Source organism: Grampus griseus (assembly GCF_964374135.1).
Source record: "Grampus griseus genome assembly, chromosome: X".
Taxonomy (NCBI): Eukaryota; Metazoa; Chordata; class Mammalia; order Artiodactyla; family Delphinidae; genus Grampus; species Grampus griseus.
Genome location: NC_138999.1, coordinates 88768728 through 88789586, shown reverse-complemented (window position 1 = coordinate 88789586; position 20859 = coordinate 88768728). Strand labels below are relative to the sequence as shown.

The 20859-nt window shown below is 39.2% G+C and overlaps 1 protein-coding gene across 1 annotated transcript; it reads left to right on the top strand.

Moving 5' to 3' along the window:
- Positions 1 to 11898: 11898 nt before the first annotated feature.
- BEX4 (brain expressed X-linked 4) lies at positions 11899 to 13425 on the top strand. Its single transcript, XM_082680862.1, has 3 exons — positions 11899 to 12030; positions 12429 to 12506; positions 12842 to 13425. Exon 3 carries the CDS (start codon positions 12847 to 12849, stop codon positions 13207 to 13209), a length of 363 nt encoding a protein of 120 aa, XP_082536988.1. The 5' UTR covers positions 11899 to 12030; positions 12429 to 12506; positions 12842 to 12846; the 3' UTR covers positions 13210 to 13425.
- Positions 13426 to 20859: the final 7434 nt, after the last annotated feature.

The window sequence follows — 20859 nt, the reverse complement described above, 5'->3', positions numbered from 1 at the left end:
TTTACAGGGACACATGCTTTCTTTCTGTAGGGTAAATACTTAGGGGTTCAATGGCTGGAGCATATGGTAGATGTAAGATTAATGTTGTAAGAAATTACCAAACTGGTTCTGAAGTGGTTATACCATTTTTCATTCCCATCAGCAGTGTATGAGGGTTTGATCCTCCACAATATCGTCAGTGCTTAGTATGGTCAGCATTTTTAATTTTGGCCATTCTCATAGGGGTGTAGTGATATCTCACTGTAATTTTAATTTACATTTCCATATTGACGAATAATGTTGATCACATTTTCATGTACCGATTTGCCATTTATATAATTTCTTAGGTGAAGTGTTGGTTCAAATCAGTCACATGCCAGAGAGGTCATACACAAAACAGACCTGGAAAGTAGAAAGGAATTAGCAAACAGTTTGGTGAGTCACTGTAATAAGGGTAGGAAAAAAAAGAAAATCATGGCTTTTCCTTTGTAAAATGTAGTCAGTGTTGATAGATACCCCCCTGGTGGTCAGATCTAGAACTGTAGCTCTGAAAGTCTCAAGGCAGCAGGCAATGGAAGGGGAAGGGAGGGAGAAAAGGGTATGAAATAACCGGCCCACAGTCTTCAAAAATGTCGAGGTCATGAAAGTCAAGACAAAACGGAGGAACTTTGCTAGACTGTGGAAAACTAAAGAGACACCACAGTACAAGATTCTGTCCTGGATCCTTTTGCTATGAAAGACATCGTTAAGACAACTGGCAAAACTTGAACAGGGTCTGAGGATTAGCTTGTGATACATTTTATTAATGATAATTTCATGATTTTGATGGTTGTCTTCTGGTTATATAGGAGAATGGTCTTGTCTGTAAGACATACACTCTAAAGTATTTGGGAGCTATGGGGCATCGTGTTGGCAACTTGCTCTCATATGGTCCAGGGAAGGGGGTGGGGCAGGGGATTCTTTGTTTTATACCAGCAAATTTTCTGTAAGTCTGTGATTTGTTTTTAACAACAACCAAAATCAAGGAGCATGTCTTGTTTTCATCAGAAACATGGGCTCATTTATATAGATAAGGGCTGAAAGGAACTCCTTTGGGTTTTACAACAATGATGCCATTGGTGACCTTGTTGAGAGCAGATTCAGCTGAATGGAGAGGCAATAGACAGGGGTGGGTTGAGGAATGACAGGGAGGTTAGAAAGTGGAGACAGTGAATATAGTTCCCCCTGCTTTGAGAAGTTTGTTGTTTATGAAAATGAGGAGAGAGGGGAGGATGTGGCTTAGGAATATTGATTTGTAGGGAAGGATTTTTGGTATATTTGTTTAGCTATTCATTGGAAGGAGAAACATAAGCCAGTTCGTATTAATTTTGAAAAGGAAAGGCCTTGTAAAGAAAATAGAGAGTTCAAGGTCTAAAAGTTGATGAAGATAAGAAATGCTCAGCCTTTAGTTTTTCTGACTCTTCTGCATTGCCAGGACAGTGAACAAACACTGAATTCAGTATTTTCAGGTGGCTGGGTGTGGAGGATGTTCTCCTACGAAAAGGTCTTTCTATACAGCTCTTCATATAACATACAATATATATAAATTATACATACACCAAATTACAGCAATGGATATTTCCAGGGTTGCGGCGAAATATAGATGTTATGTACACTTCCGTGTTGTTCGAATTTATCTTACATCCAAGATTTACTACTTAAGTAATTATAATAAAAATAACATTTTAAAACAGGAGGTTTGAATTTGGTCTTAAATTTATTTGCAAATTTTTTGTTGTAGAGAGAGATTTACTTTTCTGAAAATATGTCCATAATTAATAGTGAAGGGGCTGGGGAGGAAGCAAATTAGAAACTACGTATAGCATTATCCCAAATTTTACTTATCAGACAGGATCAGAGACTGCACAGGTAATAGCAGTGGAAGCACAGGGTCTTGTGCCACATTTCACATCCAGAAAAGTCCATCAAGTGGGTTTAAGGGAACCCCTGGTGCTCCCTCATCCCCACCTAATCTGTTGTCCTCAACTGTGAGGTTCAAGTTGCAATTCCAGTTCTCCTCACCAGCTGGTGAAGACCTCTACTTTCTAAATTTTCCCCAAGCATATAATATTTTTTTAGCAAGGAAAGAAAACCAAAGCAATAAAAATTTTTGTTTGTTTAAATAGGCTTTATTTTGTAGAGCAGTTTTAGGTTCAAGGAAAAATTGAGCAGAAAGTACAGAGAGTTCCCATGTACCCCTTGCTCCCACAAACCCACACAATTCCCCTCCTACTGTCAATATCCCACCTCAGAGTGCTACATTTGTCACAATCAATAAACCTATATCTATACACCCTTTATTACCCAAAGTCCATATTTCACGTTGTCAAAAGTATAAACATTTTTAAAAATAATTTTTACAAAGCAGGTTCTAAAACTGGAAGTATGAAACAAGCCTCTATCTCATATACAATTAGGTAAAAGTTGTAAAGATGTATGATCACTGCCAGAGGCTGATCGTTCCAAAACTGACATTTCATTCATCCTTTCACTACATATTTATGAGCAATCTCTATGTGCCAGGCACTGGCAACCTGTATTCAAACTCCTATTTCACACCTCTCTCTCTCTGTTCAGCCCTAAACTTATCTATACAACTGCCTACTTAGTGTCCCTGTCCTTTACAACTGCAAGATTCTAGCAGAGTTTTCACATCGAATAAGTTTACATGAGCCCTAGAAGGTGACTGACTGTCTGCGGGGGAGTCAGCGTGCTAGTGTAGAATGAGAAAAATCAGGGTTAGAATCCCTGTAATGCCTCTTACCAAGCTATGTGGCCTTGAAAATTGTTACGAAATACTTGCACTATTCCTTAAATGGTATAGTGTTTTATGAATATATGTATGTACGTATGTATGAGTTTCCAGCTGTTATGTGCCTAAGCATGAAATGTCTGAGTCTTAGGACATGAATAAGCTCTACTTGAAATTATAAAATTGTTCCCCCAAATGTTTGCACCTTTTTAAACTGCCACCAGCAGTGGGTGAAAATTCTCAATTTATACATCATACTCCTAACAAAAAAATAAAACAAAAACAAACCAGAACTTTGGTATTTAGAGAATTTTAAAATAAGTCTTCCTCAACTGATGACTCTGAAATATTGCTTTCTGTTGTTTTCACCTCCATTTCCCTAATTACTGATATAATTAACCACCTTTTCTGATATTTATTGTTTTTTATGCATTAAGAATATGAAACCTTCACTGGTTAATGGCCTCATTCTTTTGTCATGCCCTTCTTGAGAAAATATTGTGTGCCAGGCAATGCCAGTCAAAATCATCAGAGGAGATGGGCTTTGAGCTAAATCGTACAGGAAGAGTAGGATTGTGAGAGGAAGTGGAATACATATATGGGCATTCCTGGCTATGCACAGGGCATGGAAGAGGAAATGTACCCAATGTGCTTGGGGTACACAGCCAGGAGACAGTCTGATATGGCTGAAGTGCAGCCGACAAGGAGGGATGGGGCAGTTGATGAGGAACTCTGACTCACTTTGCAGCATCCAAAAACTATTAAGTGGCCATCTTTAGCCCTTATGAAAACAGAGCAGAAAGGGACCTTAGCAGTTACCTAGTCCAGCAACTTCAGTTTGCAGAGAGAGTAATGAGACTCAGAAAGAGTAAAGTAGAACATGGCCACCATGCATGTGTTAGGCACCTAATGGGATCAAGGTACGCAGGCTCCAATTCACATTTCATTCCAGACTTCTTACATGAGCTCTAATCCTGTGTATCTATCAGAAATCTTCAACTGGAGGAAGATAAATCCCCTGGTAACCTGTACCAGTCAGCACGGATTCCCCTACCCAAAAAAGCATAAGCTCAATCATTCCTCATCCTTGCAAGGCTACCATCTAAAAGAGAAGTCCAAGTGGGAGAGTGGCGAGACTATGGTCACTAGATTCAGACAACCCTTGGTGAGAAGATCTCCTCAGCCTTTTACTAACTGTGGGGCCTGGGAATGATATTTAACTGCTCTGACCCTCAGCCTTCCTCATTTTTAAACCACCAGTGTTGGGCACCTAGTGGGGCACTTCAGGAGATGCCAATTTGCTTCCCACTTTGACTCTTCCCTTCTTAAAAGAGGTGTCCTGGACATGAACTGAAAAGCTTGACTACTAGAGGGAATACTTGAAAATGTAACAATAAAGGGATATGCATGCAAATTCATTACCTGCCCACGTGAGTTTCTGTGCCAATTTGTTATGTTAGAATTGGCTGCCTGATGGAGTCCTGGAGAAAGAATGTTATTATAGGGACTTCCCTGGTGGCGCAGTGGTTAAGAATCCGCCTGCCAATGCAGCGTACATGGGTTCGATCCCTGGTCCGGGAAGATCCCACATGTCACGGAGCAACTAAGCCCGTTTGCCACAGCTACTGAGCCTGCGCTCTAGAGCCCGTGAGCCACAACTGCTGAGCCCGAGTGCCACAACTACTGAAGCCCGTGCGCCTAGAGCCCGTGCTCTGCAACAAGAGAAGCCACTGCAATGAGAAACCTGTGCACCGCAATGAAGAGTAGCCCCAGCTCGCCACAACTAGAGAAAGCCCGTGTGCAGAAACAAAGACCCAACACAGCCAAAAAAAATAAATTTAAAAAAAGGAATGTCATTATATCATTTGCATTTAATTGAAGGATCTCCAGTCGAGTCTAGGATAGGAGAAGAAAATCTCCCCCACCCCTCTATTTCATAAGCTCTCCAGTTGTCTTATTTTGACTTCTAGATTTAGCATCAGAAAAGTTTGTGAACTTTGATCTTGAGGCACAGAAGCTGATAAGGAAGCACACAGTGTGTTATTGACTTGGCTAAGTAGAACACTGAAATGAGAGTCAGGGGTTCCCATCATAAAGGCACTTTGGAGAGGTCACTCCCACCAGCCGCATTGATTAAACAAGATAAAAATATTGAGTTCTCCTAGCCACTCAAGAATGTTACCACTCAGAATACCAGGACAAGGGACTTCTCTGGTGGTCCAGCGGTTAAGACTCTGTGCTCCCAGTGCAGGAGGCCCAGGTTTGATCCCTCGTCAGGGAACTAGATCCCGTATGCCACAACTAAAACCTGGAGCAGCCAAATAAATAAATATATTAAAAAAAAGAATACCAAGACAAAATCATCATCACCTTCTGGATACAAAATACTCATTTGATGTTTTGTGTATTAAGTCAATTTATGAATAATTTACAGGAGTGAAAAGAAAAGGGATAACAGAGGACAATTAAATCAGAACATTTAACAAGAATTTAAACATATCAAACCCAAATTTTATTCCTCACTTTCCTGGCTTTGAATATAGGTATACACAAATAGCCATCATCCTGTGAATGTAACTTACTCATCAACTCTCATGCCTGAATCTGGAATATATACATCTTGTAGATACCGATTCTTCACTTCTATCTCACTTACATCCCCAATAAATTCTGTCTTACCACCACTCTGGTTCATCTTGTACTTAAATCATCAAAACAAAATTTTTCAAAACTTTGACAGCTCATAATTTCATTTAAGGGAAGACAGCCATTGTCTTGCTCCATAGTTGCAAAACATTTTCATTTTTAGATTGATGAACACCAATTAGAATGATGAATCCAATGACTTTTTTCCACTTATACATGATCTATTTCCTTCTAATTACCTGATTTCAGCATTTGTCTACTTAGAAACTTACTGATTAAATGTTGGACATATATTAAATATATGATATCATAAAGATGACAGAAAGTTTCCCCATGTCCTTTGAGCAAAACACGGCATTTCTAGTTCTTGTCACAACATATTGTATGACTAGTGTCAAACTGATGGAGAACACCATTTATCATTTTGGTCCTTAGAAGTACATTATTCACTGGTTGATTTTTGAGTTTGAGAAAGTTCATCTAAGATACTGTCGTTTGAAGACTCACAGTTTGATATTGCTGTCACTGTACTTACATCTTCTGATTTAATAACCATAAAATGAATTCCTCTCTCAATTTCCGTCTGTATGGGAAGAAAATGGAAAAAAAATCCCACCTGTGTTCAGTGAAAGCTGGATTAAATAAATGCAAAGATGGAGTCTTTTGACTTCTTTTATACCTTCTTGAAAGATAGTGTAATACTTTGGACAATGCAGTAAAAAACTAAATGGTGATGTGATATGACTTGTTTCAGTATTGCGTCATTCTTAATGTAAGCTAGTCCATCATTCTTGCATTATCTCAATTTTTTTAGTCTTTTTAGTATACCTGGGAATAATTAGCTAACAATAAAATAATTCTTAGGATGATGAATAGCAAAATGTCTCAAGATATAGAAAAAATAAGATCAATAAGATCCCATATGTTAATTTTACAAAAGGGCCCAGTTGTCCCACGTGGTGTGTGCAAGGTAGAATGAACACACCATCTCTATTATTATTATCTCTATTTAAAAATAAGAGATAATATTCTCCTCATTCTTAGGAAGATTTCTAAGAAAGAATAGAAAACATAAAATAGCAATCCTTAAAAATACTTAGAAATGCTCAAAGAAAAGCTCAAAAACAAAAATTGGTTGCAGTGGACCCTGATAGTTTGTTTACCAAGAGTTAAATGAGATCCCATCTGGAAAAGCAACCTGAGGTCCTAGATGAACACTGTGCTTCCCAGTAATTACACCAGCAGTCAAACTGAAGATATCATAGAACTCTGCATAATAGGTAACAGACTAATGGTATAGAAGCAATTTCCCCTAGGAAAACACCATTTTTAAAATTGAAGTATAGTTGATTTACAATATTGTGTTAGTTTCAGGTGTACAGCAAAGTGATTCCATTATATATGTACATATATATAAATTCTTTTTCAGATTCTTTTCCATTATAGTTTATTACAAGATATTGAATATAGTTTCCTGTGCTATACAGTACATCCTTGTTGTTTACCTATTTTATATATGGTAGTTTGCATCTTTTAATCCTATACTCCCAATTTATCCCTTCCCCCACTTTCCCCTTTGGTAACCATAAGTTTGTCTTCTATGTCTATGAGTCTGTTTCTGTTTTGTAAATAAGTTCATTTGTACTATTTTTTAGATTCCACATGTAAGTGATATCACACAATATATGTCTTTGTCTGGCTTACTTCACTTAGTATGATAATCTCTAGGTCCATCCATGTTGCTGCAAATGGCATTATTTCATTCGTTTTATGGTTGAGTAATATTCCATTTATATATATATATATATATATATATATACACACACACATATATATCACATCTTCTTTATCCATTCATCTGTTGATGGGCATTTAGGTTGCTTCCATGTCTTGACTGTTGTAAATAGTGCTGCTATGAACATTCGGGTGCATGTATCTTTTTGAATTAGAGTTTTCGTCTTTTCCGGATATATATCCAAGAGTGGGATTGCTGGATCATATGATAACTCTATTTTTAGTTTTTTAAGGAACCTCCATACTGTTCTCCATAGTGGCTGCACCAATTTACATTCCTACCAACAGTGTAGGAGGGCTCCCTTTTCTCTACACCCTCTCCAGCATTTATTATTTGTAGACTTTTTGATTATGGCCATTCTAACCAGTGTGAGGTGATACCTCGTTGTAGTTTTGATTTGCATTTCTCTAATGATTAGCAATATTGAGCATCTTTTCATGTGCCTGTTGGCCATCTGTATGTCTTCTTTAGAGAAATGTCTATTTAGGTCTTCTACCCATTTTTTGATTGGGCTGTTTGTTTTGATATTGAGTTGTATGAGCTGTTAGCATATTTTGGAAATTAATCCCTTGTTGGTTGCATCATTTGCAAATATTTTCTCCCAGTCTGTAGGTTGTCTTTTCATTTTGTTTACGGTTTCCTTTGCTGTGCAAAAGTTTATGTTTGATTGGGTCCCATTTGTTTATTTTTGATTTTATTTCTTTTGCCTTGGGAGACTGACCTAAGAAAATATTGCTACAATTTATGTCTGAGAATGAGAAAAACAGCATTTTAAAAGGTATTTGTTGGTCTAAGCATGAAGCACAGGCCACTTTTATAAGAATCATCTGGGCTCTTGTTAAAATCGCAACTTTTAAGACCTTACCCTAGACCTTTCCCTGGAGTTTGAGGTTCAAGAATCTGTATTTTGAACAATTTCTCTGGTAGATTCTGATGTTCACTATAGTTTGAGAACTGCTGGATAGCAAATGTCCAAGATTTCTTTAAATATTTTGCATACTGTGATCTCTGATTCCAATGTCAGTTGGTTTTGCCATTCAACTTTAATTATGTTTCTGTTTTGGTGTATCTGGTAGGTAACAATTGAGACATGCAGCACTTGTTTACTGAGTCCTTAAGACAGGAAAGGCCCTTCCCCTTATGGGGTTTACATTCTCTTTTGGATACACATAAAATAAAAAAATAACTAATGTAATTTCAGTGAGTGAAGAATGCCATGAAGTAAATAAAAAAGAGAAATGGGATCAAAAATAATATTTATGGAGAAGGCAGTCAAGGATTTCCAGGGCCACCCAGTTTGACAACTTCAAAGACCATCACTTACTTTGACTACACCATACATGATGATCCCTGGAGCTGTGCCATGCTTTGTCACTAGAGAAGGCCATGCTATGGACGTGACTTTTCAGCTGAGACTTGGATGATAAGAATGAGTTGAGGGTGTGTGTGAAGAACCTTTGATATTAGCCTACGGAACAGCACACTCTGATGTGGGAGTGAGTATGACTTGTTCCAGAAAAAGACAAAAACCAGTGTGGGAGCCTGGTGGGAAAAGTGGGGAGAGACAAAGCAGAAAGAAAGCTATTGTAAGATATGGGAAGAAAACTCAGGCCTAGCAGGCAATTTTACCACATTTCCATAGTCAGTATACTTCTTCAATATCTGAGACCACTGGGGCACAACATCTATTCTGTGCACAAACCTTCAACACTCTCTCACACCTCAACATTCTCAACTGCTCTTTTGGCTTCTTGCTTTTTTGGAAAAATAAATGCTATCACAGAAGAGATTGTCTATATGTCCCCCAGCACCAAACATACCAATTTACCTGCCTCAGCACCTATGCTCACTACTTTCCCTGCAGTGACAAATCTTCCTATGGTAGCCCTTCTCCTAGCAATGGATCACCTACTCCAGGACTCTGATTGTGTGATTATCCCCATTTTCCCTTGAGCCAGCAATATTCCTCTTTCTACTAGATGAGTGAATATATGCATGAATGAACAAACAGATGAACTCATGAAAGATTTGAGAGTGGGGTTGGGGGTATAGAGGGAGGTGTTAGTGTGATTCTCAGATGTTTCACCTGATTATCTGTGTGACAGGTAGTGATATTAACTGGGATGAGCAACATGTAATGGATCCTTTCTGGAGGGAACATGATGGGCCATCCTGATTTCTCAGTACCTTTGTACACCCAAGTGGGAAAGTTAAGAATGCAGCAAGATATTTAGATCAGAGACTGAGCTAGAGAGGGAAATGCAGGAATCATATGTGGATGGACAGCAATTGAAGATATAAGTATAGATGAGATGGCTGCCAAAGGAGAGAACATGGCATGAAAGGGAAAGGTGGGCATGTGCTTTACAAGCCTGAGGAGACCCAAAGCTTTCACCTCGGCTGTCCTTCAGGCTCAGGCAAGTAGGAAGTGAAGACTAATGCAGAGTTGTAAATGGCCTGGCTAAGACTGAATGAGTTCCCCAGCAAGGACCAATTTGCAAAGACTGGGAGAATGTTTCTTCTTTTTTCTTCTTTAACTTTTATTGACTCCAGGTATTTAAAGTAACTGTCAAAACATCAGCTGACCACTAAGCTTAGGCAACAGACTTTAATTGACACACATGATAAAGAATACAGACTTTACAAAAATTGTTTTAAAAAAATCACTAAACAAACAATCAACCACAAACCAATAGCCAGCAACAACAAATCTTGGGGAGAGGGAAGAATATGATTTCCAGAATCACCACATAGTAATATTCAAAATGTCCAGTTTCAATAACAAAAAATTATGAGGCACACAAACAAAGTACAGCTTATTCACAGGAAAAAAATTAATAGAAACTGTCCCTCAAAACTGTAAATCAGGGCTTCCCTGGTGGTGCAGTGGTTAAGAATCTGCCTCCCAGTGCAGGAGACACGGGTTCGAGCCCTGGTCCGGGAAGATCCCACATGACGCGGAGCAACTAAGCCCATGCACCACAACTACTGAGCCTGAGCTCTAGAGCCCACGAGCCACAACTACTGACCCTGCATGCCACAACTACTGAGGCCCAAGTGCCTAGAGCCCGTGCTCCACCACAAGAGAAGCCACCGCAATGAGAAGCCTGCACACCTCAATCAAGAGTAGCCCCTGCTTGCCCCAACTAGAGAAAGTCTGTGCGCAGCAACGAAGACCCAACACAGCCAAAAATAAATAAATAAATAAATAAATAAATATATATATATATATATAAAAGACTTTAAATCAACTGCCTTTAATATGACCAAAATGGTAAAGAAAAAGAACTAAAATAAACCAGGTGAATGATGTTTTGCCAAACAGGGGATATCAGGAAGAAATTATAAAAAAAAAAAACAATAGAAATTCTGGAGCTGAAAAGTACAGTAGCTGAAATGAAAAATTCAGTAGCAAGGTTCAACGTCAGATGTAGACAGGCAGCAGAAAGAATCAGGGAACTTTAAGATAAGTCTATTGAAATTACCCAGTCTGAGGAGCAAAAAGAAAAAGGAGAAAGAGAGAAAGAAGAAAGATTATTTGAAGAAATGATGGGTAAAACTTTTAAAATTTAAGGACAGTCACAAATACATCCAAGAAGCTCAACAAATTTAAAGCAGGATACACTCACCAAGACACGTTACAGTCAAATTCTCAAAACCAAAGACAAAGAGAGTATCCTGAAAGCAGCAGTAGGTATCAGGTTTTATTTGGACCCTGGTCCAGGCAAACTGTTAAAAAAACTATAACAGAATTGGGAATTTGAACACGGATTGGACATTAAATGATACTAATGGATGATTAATTGTTAGGTGTGATAATGGTATTATGATTGTCAGTAAAAAAGAGTCCTTGTAGATGTGCACTTTGAAATACTTATGCACAAAGTGATATTATGTCTGGAATTTGCTTCAAAAATAATCTCTAAGGGTGGGAAGTGGGTGAGGATATAGATGAAATAAGATCAGCCATGAGTTGTTCCAGTACACTTTCAGTTGTTGTGTACACTGGGTGACGAGTACATTGCCTTTCATTATACTATTCTATTTTTGCATGTTTGAAATTTTTCCATAACAAAAAAATAAAGTTAATGTAAACTATAAATAGAAGGAATTTTTAATCAAAAACAGGAACAAAACAATAAAGTGTTAAGAATAATTAGAAACAACTCCATCTCCTTGATTCACTTACTGTTGCCCCCACCATGCATTTGCGTATAGAGAAAACGAGAAAACAGTGGGCATTGGTAACAAGGAGGACAACAGTTTGGGGGTGGGGTGTTTGGGGCACCTTGCTCATCATAGATATTCTTGCATTAATTTTGTTTTTTGAGAATATTGCATTAAAGTGCGATTTATCTTCAGTACAGAGGGGTTTTGCACCCCCTAAAATGTTACGCCTGAATCCTGGAAGGGGGAGGGGTGTATCCTGGGAGCAGAGGAGGGCAAAGGCAAGTCCCCTGAAGAGCAGTGGGAATGGCCAATGGCCCCCTGGGAAGATACTGTCCTTCTACGGCCGTTAGAGAAAGGCCCAGGAACACACAAAAAAAGGAGAGCTTCGGGGCCCAGGCCGGTGCTTGGACAAGTGACACGGGGTGCAGGGGGGTGCGCACGGCCGGCTCGGCGCGACCCCGTAGTGCAGGAGAGGGCGTGGCAAGGGCGTGGCGTCCCGCGGTGACGGAGGCCTCACGTGAACGGCCAGCGCCGACTGGCGCTCGCCGCGCTCTAACGGTAGACCAAGCTGTTGCTCGCTGCCTTCTCGGTCCCTGTGGGAGTGCGGGCCGGGGTCGGCCCCCAAAAATAAGAGGCGCGGGAGGAGCAGGTAAGGGACCCGGAGGGGGGTCTCCAGAGGTGGCGTTGGCGAACGGACACGGCCTGCGGACCCCTCCCCGGGGATCCGGTTGCCCCGGGGCGGAGACCGCAGCCCCCATGCCCCCTGCGGCCTAGCGTTTGGCCACAGAAAACGGTAGGCCTTCTCTGGGGGCGGGCCGCGCGGCCCTGAGGCGACTGCCTGCTTCTCGCAACACAGCGAGCTTTTCCGACACCCCCGCCCCGCCCCCTTTCTTCTCGGGGTAGAAAATGGTGGTCGGCGCGGGGGCGGCTGAGGATGGGAGCGGGGGACGCTGGGTGGGGGTGGCCGGGGGTGGGAGATGCGGGGCTGAGAAGGGGCCGAGCGTCCGGATGCAGCAGCCCCCCTTCCCCCACCCTTACTCTCTGCAGGTCTGCGAGTCGAAGTGTTGCGGCGGCGCACTTGCAGCAAGAATCGGGAGGAGCAGGAGACCGCGAGGATAGGCCCAGGTCTGTGCGGGGGACAGTTGGGATGTGGGGGGAACGTGTGGATAGCCCTAAGAAGCCCCAAATACTGCCCCCTACCCCATCCTCCATTTTGGTGCTTGCAGAGACGTGGGCATGGATAGGCAGGGCAAATGGTGGGTTTTGGGCGAGGGAGGGGGAGAGCTTGGACTGGGGGCCCCCTAGAGGGCATAAGGAGCCTCTCAGGTGGGAAAACGAAAATTTGAAGAGCCTTTACATCCGGGGCTGGAAGTCTTGAGAGGTGCTTAGTAGGGCCTCTGTCCTCGGTGCTGATCAGTCCACCCAGAAAATAGTCCATTCTCTTGTCTTTTGTCTTCTAGGAGCAATGGCGTCCAAAGAGGAACAAGCAGTAAAAAATCTCAACATGGAAAATACCCAACAGGAAAAGGAAGGCGGGGACCAGGCCCCTTTGCAGAATGGAGAGGAATCACGCGATTTAGGAGGGGGTAGAGGCCAGAAGCCTGGAGGAAATGTCAGGCTGGGACGGATTAGACGACTTGTCCCTAATTTTCGATGGGCCATACCCAGCAGGCATATTGATCACAATGAAGTGGGGGATGATGTAGAAAAGCACGTAGGGCAGATGATGGAAATCAGGAGAAAGACTAAGAAGCAGCAAATGAGGCATCATTTGCGCTACCAAACTCCTGAACCTGACAATCATTATGAGTTTTGCCTTATACCTTGAATCCTAAGATTATCCCTGAGGTCAGTAATGTGGCCTCTGCTCTACATGCTTGTAGTTTTTCTGATTTACTTTTTCTGTAAACCTTTTGGTGTTTCCACTTACCAGTTTCTAATTGAATATTGCTTTGTCTCTGTGAAACTTTCTGTCAGCAGGGCAATTTCATCCAGTTATAGGAAAATTATTCTTTTCATAATATGAAATTAATAAAGCAGTTTACAAAGCAATCTTCCTGTGACACACAAGTCTTTATTTTTTGTTAATGTTACCTTTCCTCTCCTAGATCCCTGGACTCAAAATCTCAATTGTCTTTTGACTATTTTTTCTTGTCCTCAACCAGAAAGGATCATATTCATAATTCAGTATCTTTTAAGAATGTATGTCGTACTGTTTTTCAAGGAGTGTGAGTCCACCATCTGCATAAAAATACCTTGATGGGGGAGCTTTTTTTTTTTTTTGCGGTACGCAGGCCTTTCACTGCTGTGGCCTCTCCCGTTGTGGAGCACAGGCTCTGGATGCGCAGGCTCAGCGGCCATGGCTCATGGGCCCAGCCGCTCCGCAGCATGTGGGATCTTCCCGGACCGGGGCACAGACCCGTGTCCCCTACATCGGCAGGCGGACTCTCAACCACTGCGCCACTCAGGGAAGCCCGATGGGGGAGCTTTTTGAGAATGTAGGACCTCTGGCTCCTATCTTCCAGACCCACAGAGTTGGATTCCAAAATTTCCATTTATTAGTAAACTCTCCAGGTAATTCTAGAGTACACTGAAGTCTGAGGCCACTATTGTTTGTATGTATGTTGGATATCTGTGTACATATGTGTGTATCATTGTATGTATATTCCATGAACGTATGTGTGTTTCATGTCATTAAGTGTAAACAAAGTACGTGGAATAACAGGATGAATACTTCCTGAATTCAATGGGCAAAAATGTTAAAAAAGTACAAGACCCTAAAATAGACTGATTATAAGAGTGGTAGGGACAGTGGCAGATGAGGGTACTGGAGTTCAGAGATGCTAAGTACCAAGGTTACCCTCTGCTGTGCATCTTGGTGGGGGGGGGTCTGATCTGGGACATTTTCTATAGGACTTTGTCATCTGGAGGTGGAGAATATTTGACTTTTGTAACTGATAACAAGCTGAGGAAGATCAAACTCAGCAAGACTGAGGCTGTTGTTCTATATTTTGCTTTTTAGTGTTTCCAATGTAGACACTTTGGAAAAGTGTAGACATTTTAATTTTTAGAATAGAGCAGAAAGAAATCTTAAAGTTTCTTCAATCCAGTGTACTTCAAAGTGAGAATTGCCACCTATTACAACTCTTGAAATCAGTTTTGTGGGTCACAAGCAATTTTTTAAAAAGAATAAACCAAAAAACATCAGAGTTCATCACCCATGAGTAGTGTTAAGAATTATCATTTTGAGAAACTTGTTTTAGTTTTACATGTAAGAAATATTGTCACCTTATAAGATGTATTTCTAACTAGGTCACAGGGTAAAAAAACGAAGTCATTTTATCAGTCCAAACTTCATTTCACAGATGAGGAAACTGGTAGGAAAGTGATTTTTCCAAGGTCACACAGCCAGTGAGTAGTAGAGCTGGGACCACAGTTTCCAGTTCAGGGTGATTGTCTCCTCACCACAGTACCTTCACAAGACATGACTTGGAAATTTTTGCAGTGTGTACTTATTGCCAGTGGTGTGTATGGACAAACTTACACAACTTATACAAAATCACTGTTTATTTGATGTTCACACTTTAGTCATCAGAGTCCCTGCACGTTCAATTGAGAAACATATTTAAGGAGGACTCTGACCGTTAATATTTTGGGGCTGGAATGATCTTTCATTTTCTGTCTAGAGGAAGGAAGAGTCTGATAAAAAAAAATGCACAGGTGAACTCATAGGCACTTCATAAAGGCTAGCTGATGGAGTGATGTTCGTAAATGGCTTTTTGGTCCCTCAGAAAATCAATACTGTGCCTTCTACCCCAATCCTAGATTTCCCAAAGCAGCCTCAATTTTTTTAAAATATGGGAATGAGATCAGAACTTGACTGGTGGAAGGAAAGCAAGGCAGCCTCACCAGGGTTTTTGGGGATGGTGGGGGATGAGAACAGACTTTCTGGAAGAAGTAAGGGTCAATATTTTGGTTCAGAGTATGGTTTTTTGAAGAACTGAAATCCCCTCCCATTGGTGTTTCTGAGGGAGCGGGATGATGCAGTCAGAACTTTCTGGAAGTGATAAAGTTCAAGGAATAAGGTCACAATGTGATTGTGGAAAGAGAAATTAACATCCCTCTCCTGGGAGTTCCTCTTATGGTAGGGGATGAGTACAGAATTTTCTAGAAGCAGTAAAGTTCAGGGACCATGATCAAAACATGATTGCTTAAAGTCGAACTGAAGGAAGTGCCCTTTCCTGGATGTTTCTGTAAGGGTGGAATGAGGCCAGAACTTTCCGGAAAAAAGTAAAAGTCAGGGAGCCGAGTCAGAAGGTGATTGAAGGAGAACTGAGTATCACGTGAATGCTTCCATTAATTTATATATCCCATAGGAGAGTCAGTTTTTCCTGATCTTGGTGAACAGTACAATCTGACTTTTTAAGGTAATGATGGAGAGATGTCAGTGGGAGTGTCCTAAAGAAGCCTGCAAGGAAATAAAATGAATCTCTTATGAAAACAAAAGAAAAGTGAGTCAACCAGGAACAACAAAAGGAACTAATACATTCATCCCTATCAGTTGTTTATACTTTCATGTTGGTAAATTTTTAGTATCTTGAGGAAAATATGTATGTTTTTACAGATTTTCAAGCAAGGATTGGGATAGAAGTCTAGTAAATAAGGAGAAAACGGGGAGATCTCTGAGGAGGGTCAACCTTTCAGCAGCATATGCTGTTTTCTTCAAATTACAGAAAATGGAAATATCACTGAGGGAGTATTTAAAGAGACCAGCAAGGAAAAAAATGAACTTACAATGAAAAAAGCAAAAACAAGTAAATCAAATATCATGAGAATAAACAACAAGACAGGTTATCACTCTCAGCCTTTTCAGTTAGTACCTACAAGTGAGTAATTATTTTAGCTTTATTAAGGTACAATTGCACAACATTGTGAATCATCTATACTTCAATTTTTTTTAAATGTACAATTAAAGTTTTAGAAGTACCTAAAGTATTCAATTTGATCTGTTTTACATATATTTAGGCCTATGAAACCATGATCATAATCAAAATAGCAAACACTTCCATCATCTCCCCAAATCTCTTTCATCCCATGTGTAATCTCTCCCTCCTTACACCCCAACCCCACTCAACCTCTGAGCTGTTTTTTGTCACTATAGTTTTCATTTTATAGTATTTTTAAATATAAAATGAATCATAGAGCACATGCTCTTTTATTTTTGTCTGGCTTCATTCTTTAAACATAACGATTTTACATGAAATAATAGCATATTCCTTTCTATTGGTGAGTGGTATTACATGGTACGGTGAATGCTTATCCATTCATCTGTTAATGGACATTTAGGTACGTTCCAATTTTTGGCTATTACAAATAAAGCTGATATGAATATGCACGTACAAATTTTCGTGTAGACATATGTTTTAATTTTCTTGGGTAAATACCTAGGAATGGAATGGCTATGTTGTATGGAAATTGTAAGTTTCATTTTTAAGAAACTGCCAAACTGTTTTTCCAAGGAGGTTTCACCATTTTACATTTCTATCAGTAGAGTATTGGAGTTCTAATTTCTCCTCATTCTCAGCAATACTTAGTATGGTCACGATATTTTTGTCAATATTTAAAAATTTTAACCATTCTAAAGAGTGTGTAGTACTATCTTGTGGTTTTCCTTTTCATTTCTCTGGTGAATAATGATACACAGCATATTTTGATATTTTGACAATGTTTTAATTGAATTTTTTGTTTTCCTTTGCTGAGTTTTAAGAGTTCTTTAAATATTCAAGATATAAGTATTTTATAAGATGTGCAATCTGCAAATATTTTCTCCCAGCATGATTTGCCTTTTCACTCTCTTAACAGTGTCTTTCACAGAGCAAAAGTTTTCATTTTGATAATGTCCAATTTATCATTTTTTTTTCTTTTATGGGTGTCATACTTGTAAATATTTTCTTTTGGTGTCATACCTGAAAACTCATTGCCAAAACCAAGATCACACAGATATTCTCCTATATTTTCTTCCAGATTCTTATGCTTTACATTTACATTTTATGATTTACATTGTGTTGTACATGTATATTTAACACATTTAGATATATTTCAATGAAAATTTAACATTTAAGTATATTATACTTTGAGTTAATTTTTCTATAAGTTGTGAGGTATGTTTTGAAGTCCATTTTTTTTAGTTATGCGTGTCTAGTTATTTTGGTTTCATTTCTTCTTTTCCAATATATGTTTCTTGGAACTTTGTTCATAGACAATAATGTCATCCACAAATATGGAAAATTTTCTTTACTTTACAATTTGTATGTCTTTTATTTCTTTTTCTTGCCTTGTTGCACCAGATAAGACTTCCATTATGATGTTGAATAAGAGTGCTGAGAGTCGATATTCTTGCCTTGTTCCCAGTTTTGAGAGAAAATATTCGGTCCTTCACCATTTAATATGTTAGCTGAAGGTTTTTTGTAGAAGCCTTTTATCAGGTTGTGGACGTTGACTTCTATTCATAGTTTGCTAAGAGTTTTCATCATTAATAGATATCGCATTTTGTCAAAAGACTTCTTTGCATCTATGGCTATGCTCATGTGTTTTTTCTTCTTTGGGTTCTTAATGTGATGGATTGCATTGCTTGATTTTCAAATATTGAATTAGCCTTTCATTCTCAGGATAAACCCCACTTGGTTGCAGTAGATTGTTCTTTCTATGTATTGAAAAATTTAATCTGGTAATATGTGGGATATTGGTTTTAGTTTTCTTTATTTGTACTATATTTCTCTGCTTTGGTATCAGAGTAATGTTGACATTGCAAAATGAGTTGGAATGTATTTCTTAGTTTTGTATTAGTTTTCAAAACTATACAAACTAATACAAAAATGTATTAGTTTTCAATTACTGTCATAAGAAATTACCACAAACTTAGAGCTTTAAACAATACAAATATATTATCTTATGATTATCTAGGTCATAAGTCTCACCTGCCAAAAATCAAGATGTCAGCAGAGCTGTATTCCTTTCTGGAGGCTCTAGGGGAACATCTGTTTCTTTTCTCACAAAGACTGTTGGCAGAATTTAGTTCCTTGTGGTTGTAGGACTGAGATCCCTGTTTTCTTACTGACTGTCAGCTAAAGGTCATTCCCAGCTTCCAGAAGTCACCCACGTATTTTGGGTCATGACCCTCTTTCTCCATCTTCAAAGCCAGCAATGGCTGGTAAAGTGCTTATTACATTTTGAATTTCTCCTCCTCCTTGTATCTCATCTCTCTGACCTAGATTGGAAATGTTCTCTGCATTTAAGGATTAGATTGGGCTCACATGGATAATCCAGGACAATCTCTTCATCTCAAGGTCCAAACCCTTAATCAAATCAGCAAAGTCCATTTTGCCATGTAACAAAACATGTTCATAGGTTCCAGGGATTAGGGTGTGGATATTTGTAGGATCATAATTCTGCCTACCACATATTCTATTTTCTGGAAGAGAGTGTGTACAATTGGTGCTTTTTCTTCTTTAAATGTTTGGTAGAATTTGCCAGTGTAACTATCTGGGCCTAGAGTTTTCTTTCTGGATGGTTTTAAACTATGAACTTGATTTTTTTAATAGTTGTAGGGCCATTGAGTTTATCTGTTTTATCTAGGGTGCTGTTTAAATTAGACAATATCTATTGATTGATTTGTGTTCAAATTAACTGTCTCCTTCCTCTGTCATCTCCATACTTCCATTGAATCCATCATGTCAGTTTTAAAATTTAGTTATTGCATTTTGCAGTTCTAAAATTTACATTAAGTTCTTTTTTATATTTATTTATTTGCTGATAATTTCATTTTTAATTAGTTTTTCAAGAGTGATGGCTCTTTTGAGCATTTTTATAATAGTTGCTTTAAAGGCTAGCAAATATTTACAGACAGCATCTGTCATCCCATCATTGGTGTCTGTTGACTGTCTTTCCCCATGCTTTTTGAGATTTTCATGGTTTCTTATATGCTGAGTAATTTTGGTTCGTATATGGGACATTGAATATCATGTTACTAGATTTTGGGTCTTGTTTAAATCTATCAGTTTGATGGCACTTTGGATTCTGGTTCTTTCCCAATACATCTGCCATTTAATGTTTCCTTTACAGAGAACTCAAATAGCTGCACCACACATTCTGTCTGGTTTTTCACAACTGTGTTCAGTGCTACAGAAAGCTAGAATGTGCCTATTCTATCTTACTTGGAACCAGAACAGCACTGTTTAAATCTTTATGTTTACTTTTAATTTTTTAACTTGAAGAAAAATCACAAACTTAGAGAAAAATTGCAAAAACAGTACAGAGAATTTTTTTCCCTGAATTATTTGAGAGTAATGCCAGCCTGATGCCCCGTTAATCTTATGGTATGCAGAATTTGAAGAGGGCCCCTATGTCTTTCACCTCCTACCATTATGTTACATATATGGCAAAAGCGAGATTATTCAGGTGGGGCTAATTTAATCACACAAGCCCTTCAAAAGGAGAAACTTTTATATGACTGTTGGCAGAAGGGAAGTGAGAGAAATTGGAAGCATGATAAAGCTTGGATGCATCACCATTGCTGGTCTGAAGATGACAGGGGTCAAGTGCAAGGACAGAGAGAAACCTCTAGGAGCTGACAGCAACCCCCTGTCAAAAGCAAGCAAGGAGATGGGGACATCAGTCCTATCACTGCAAAAAAATTGAATTCTGCAAACAACCTGAATGAGCTTTGAAGGGGCTTCTTCCCCTGATCCTCCAGATAAGAGCCCAGGACAGCCAACACCTTGATTTCAGCCTCGTGAGACTCTAAGCAGAGAACTAGTCAAGCCCTCCCAGACTATTGACCTACAGAACTGTGAGCTAATAAAAGGCATTGTTTTAATCTGCAAAGTTCATGGTAATATATTACACAGCAGTAGAAAATGAACATAACCCCAAGCATCTTTAGTGCACATTTTCCACAAACACAGACATTTTCCAGCATAACCACAATACAATTATCAAAATCAGAAATTAACATTGATACATTACTACCATCTAAACTCAGACCCCAGTGGATTTTTAGCAGTTATTCTAACAATGGCAAAAGGATCCAGTTCAGAATCACTGGTTGCATTTAGTTGTCATGTCTATTATCCTTCAGTATAAAGTATGCCCTCAAGTCATGACTTTCATGACGTTATAGTTTAGTTATTTTTTACATTGCCCCTAAATTTGGGTTTGCCTGATATTTCTTCTTGAGTGGATTCAGGTTATGCATCTTTGGCAGGAATGTCACAGAAATGTTGCTGTAGTATTTTCTTTCTATCCTATCAGGTTTGTGAGGAGCCTCTTCAGACTGACCTCTGTGTCCTTTTGGTATGCCTCCCCCCATCATTTTTTGAGCACTTTGCTTTCTGGCACAGCAAAATGTTCCAGGCCCATTGTGTTCTTTACCTGCCCCATCCATGTAATCAAACATTTCTCCAAGGAATTCTTGTTCTTT

Bases quoted from the DNA above. Each gene is read 5' to 3' on its own strand.
- BEX4 (XM_082680862.1), top strand. From the start codon at position 12,847: ATGGCGTCCAAAGAGGAACAAGCAGTAAAAAATCTCAACATGGAAAAT.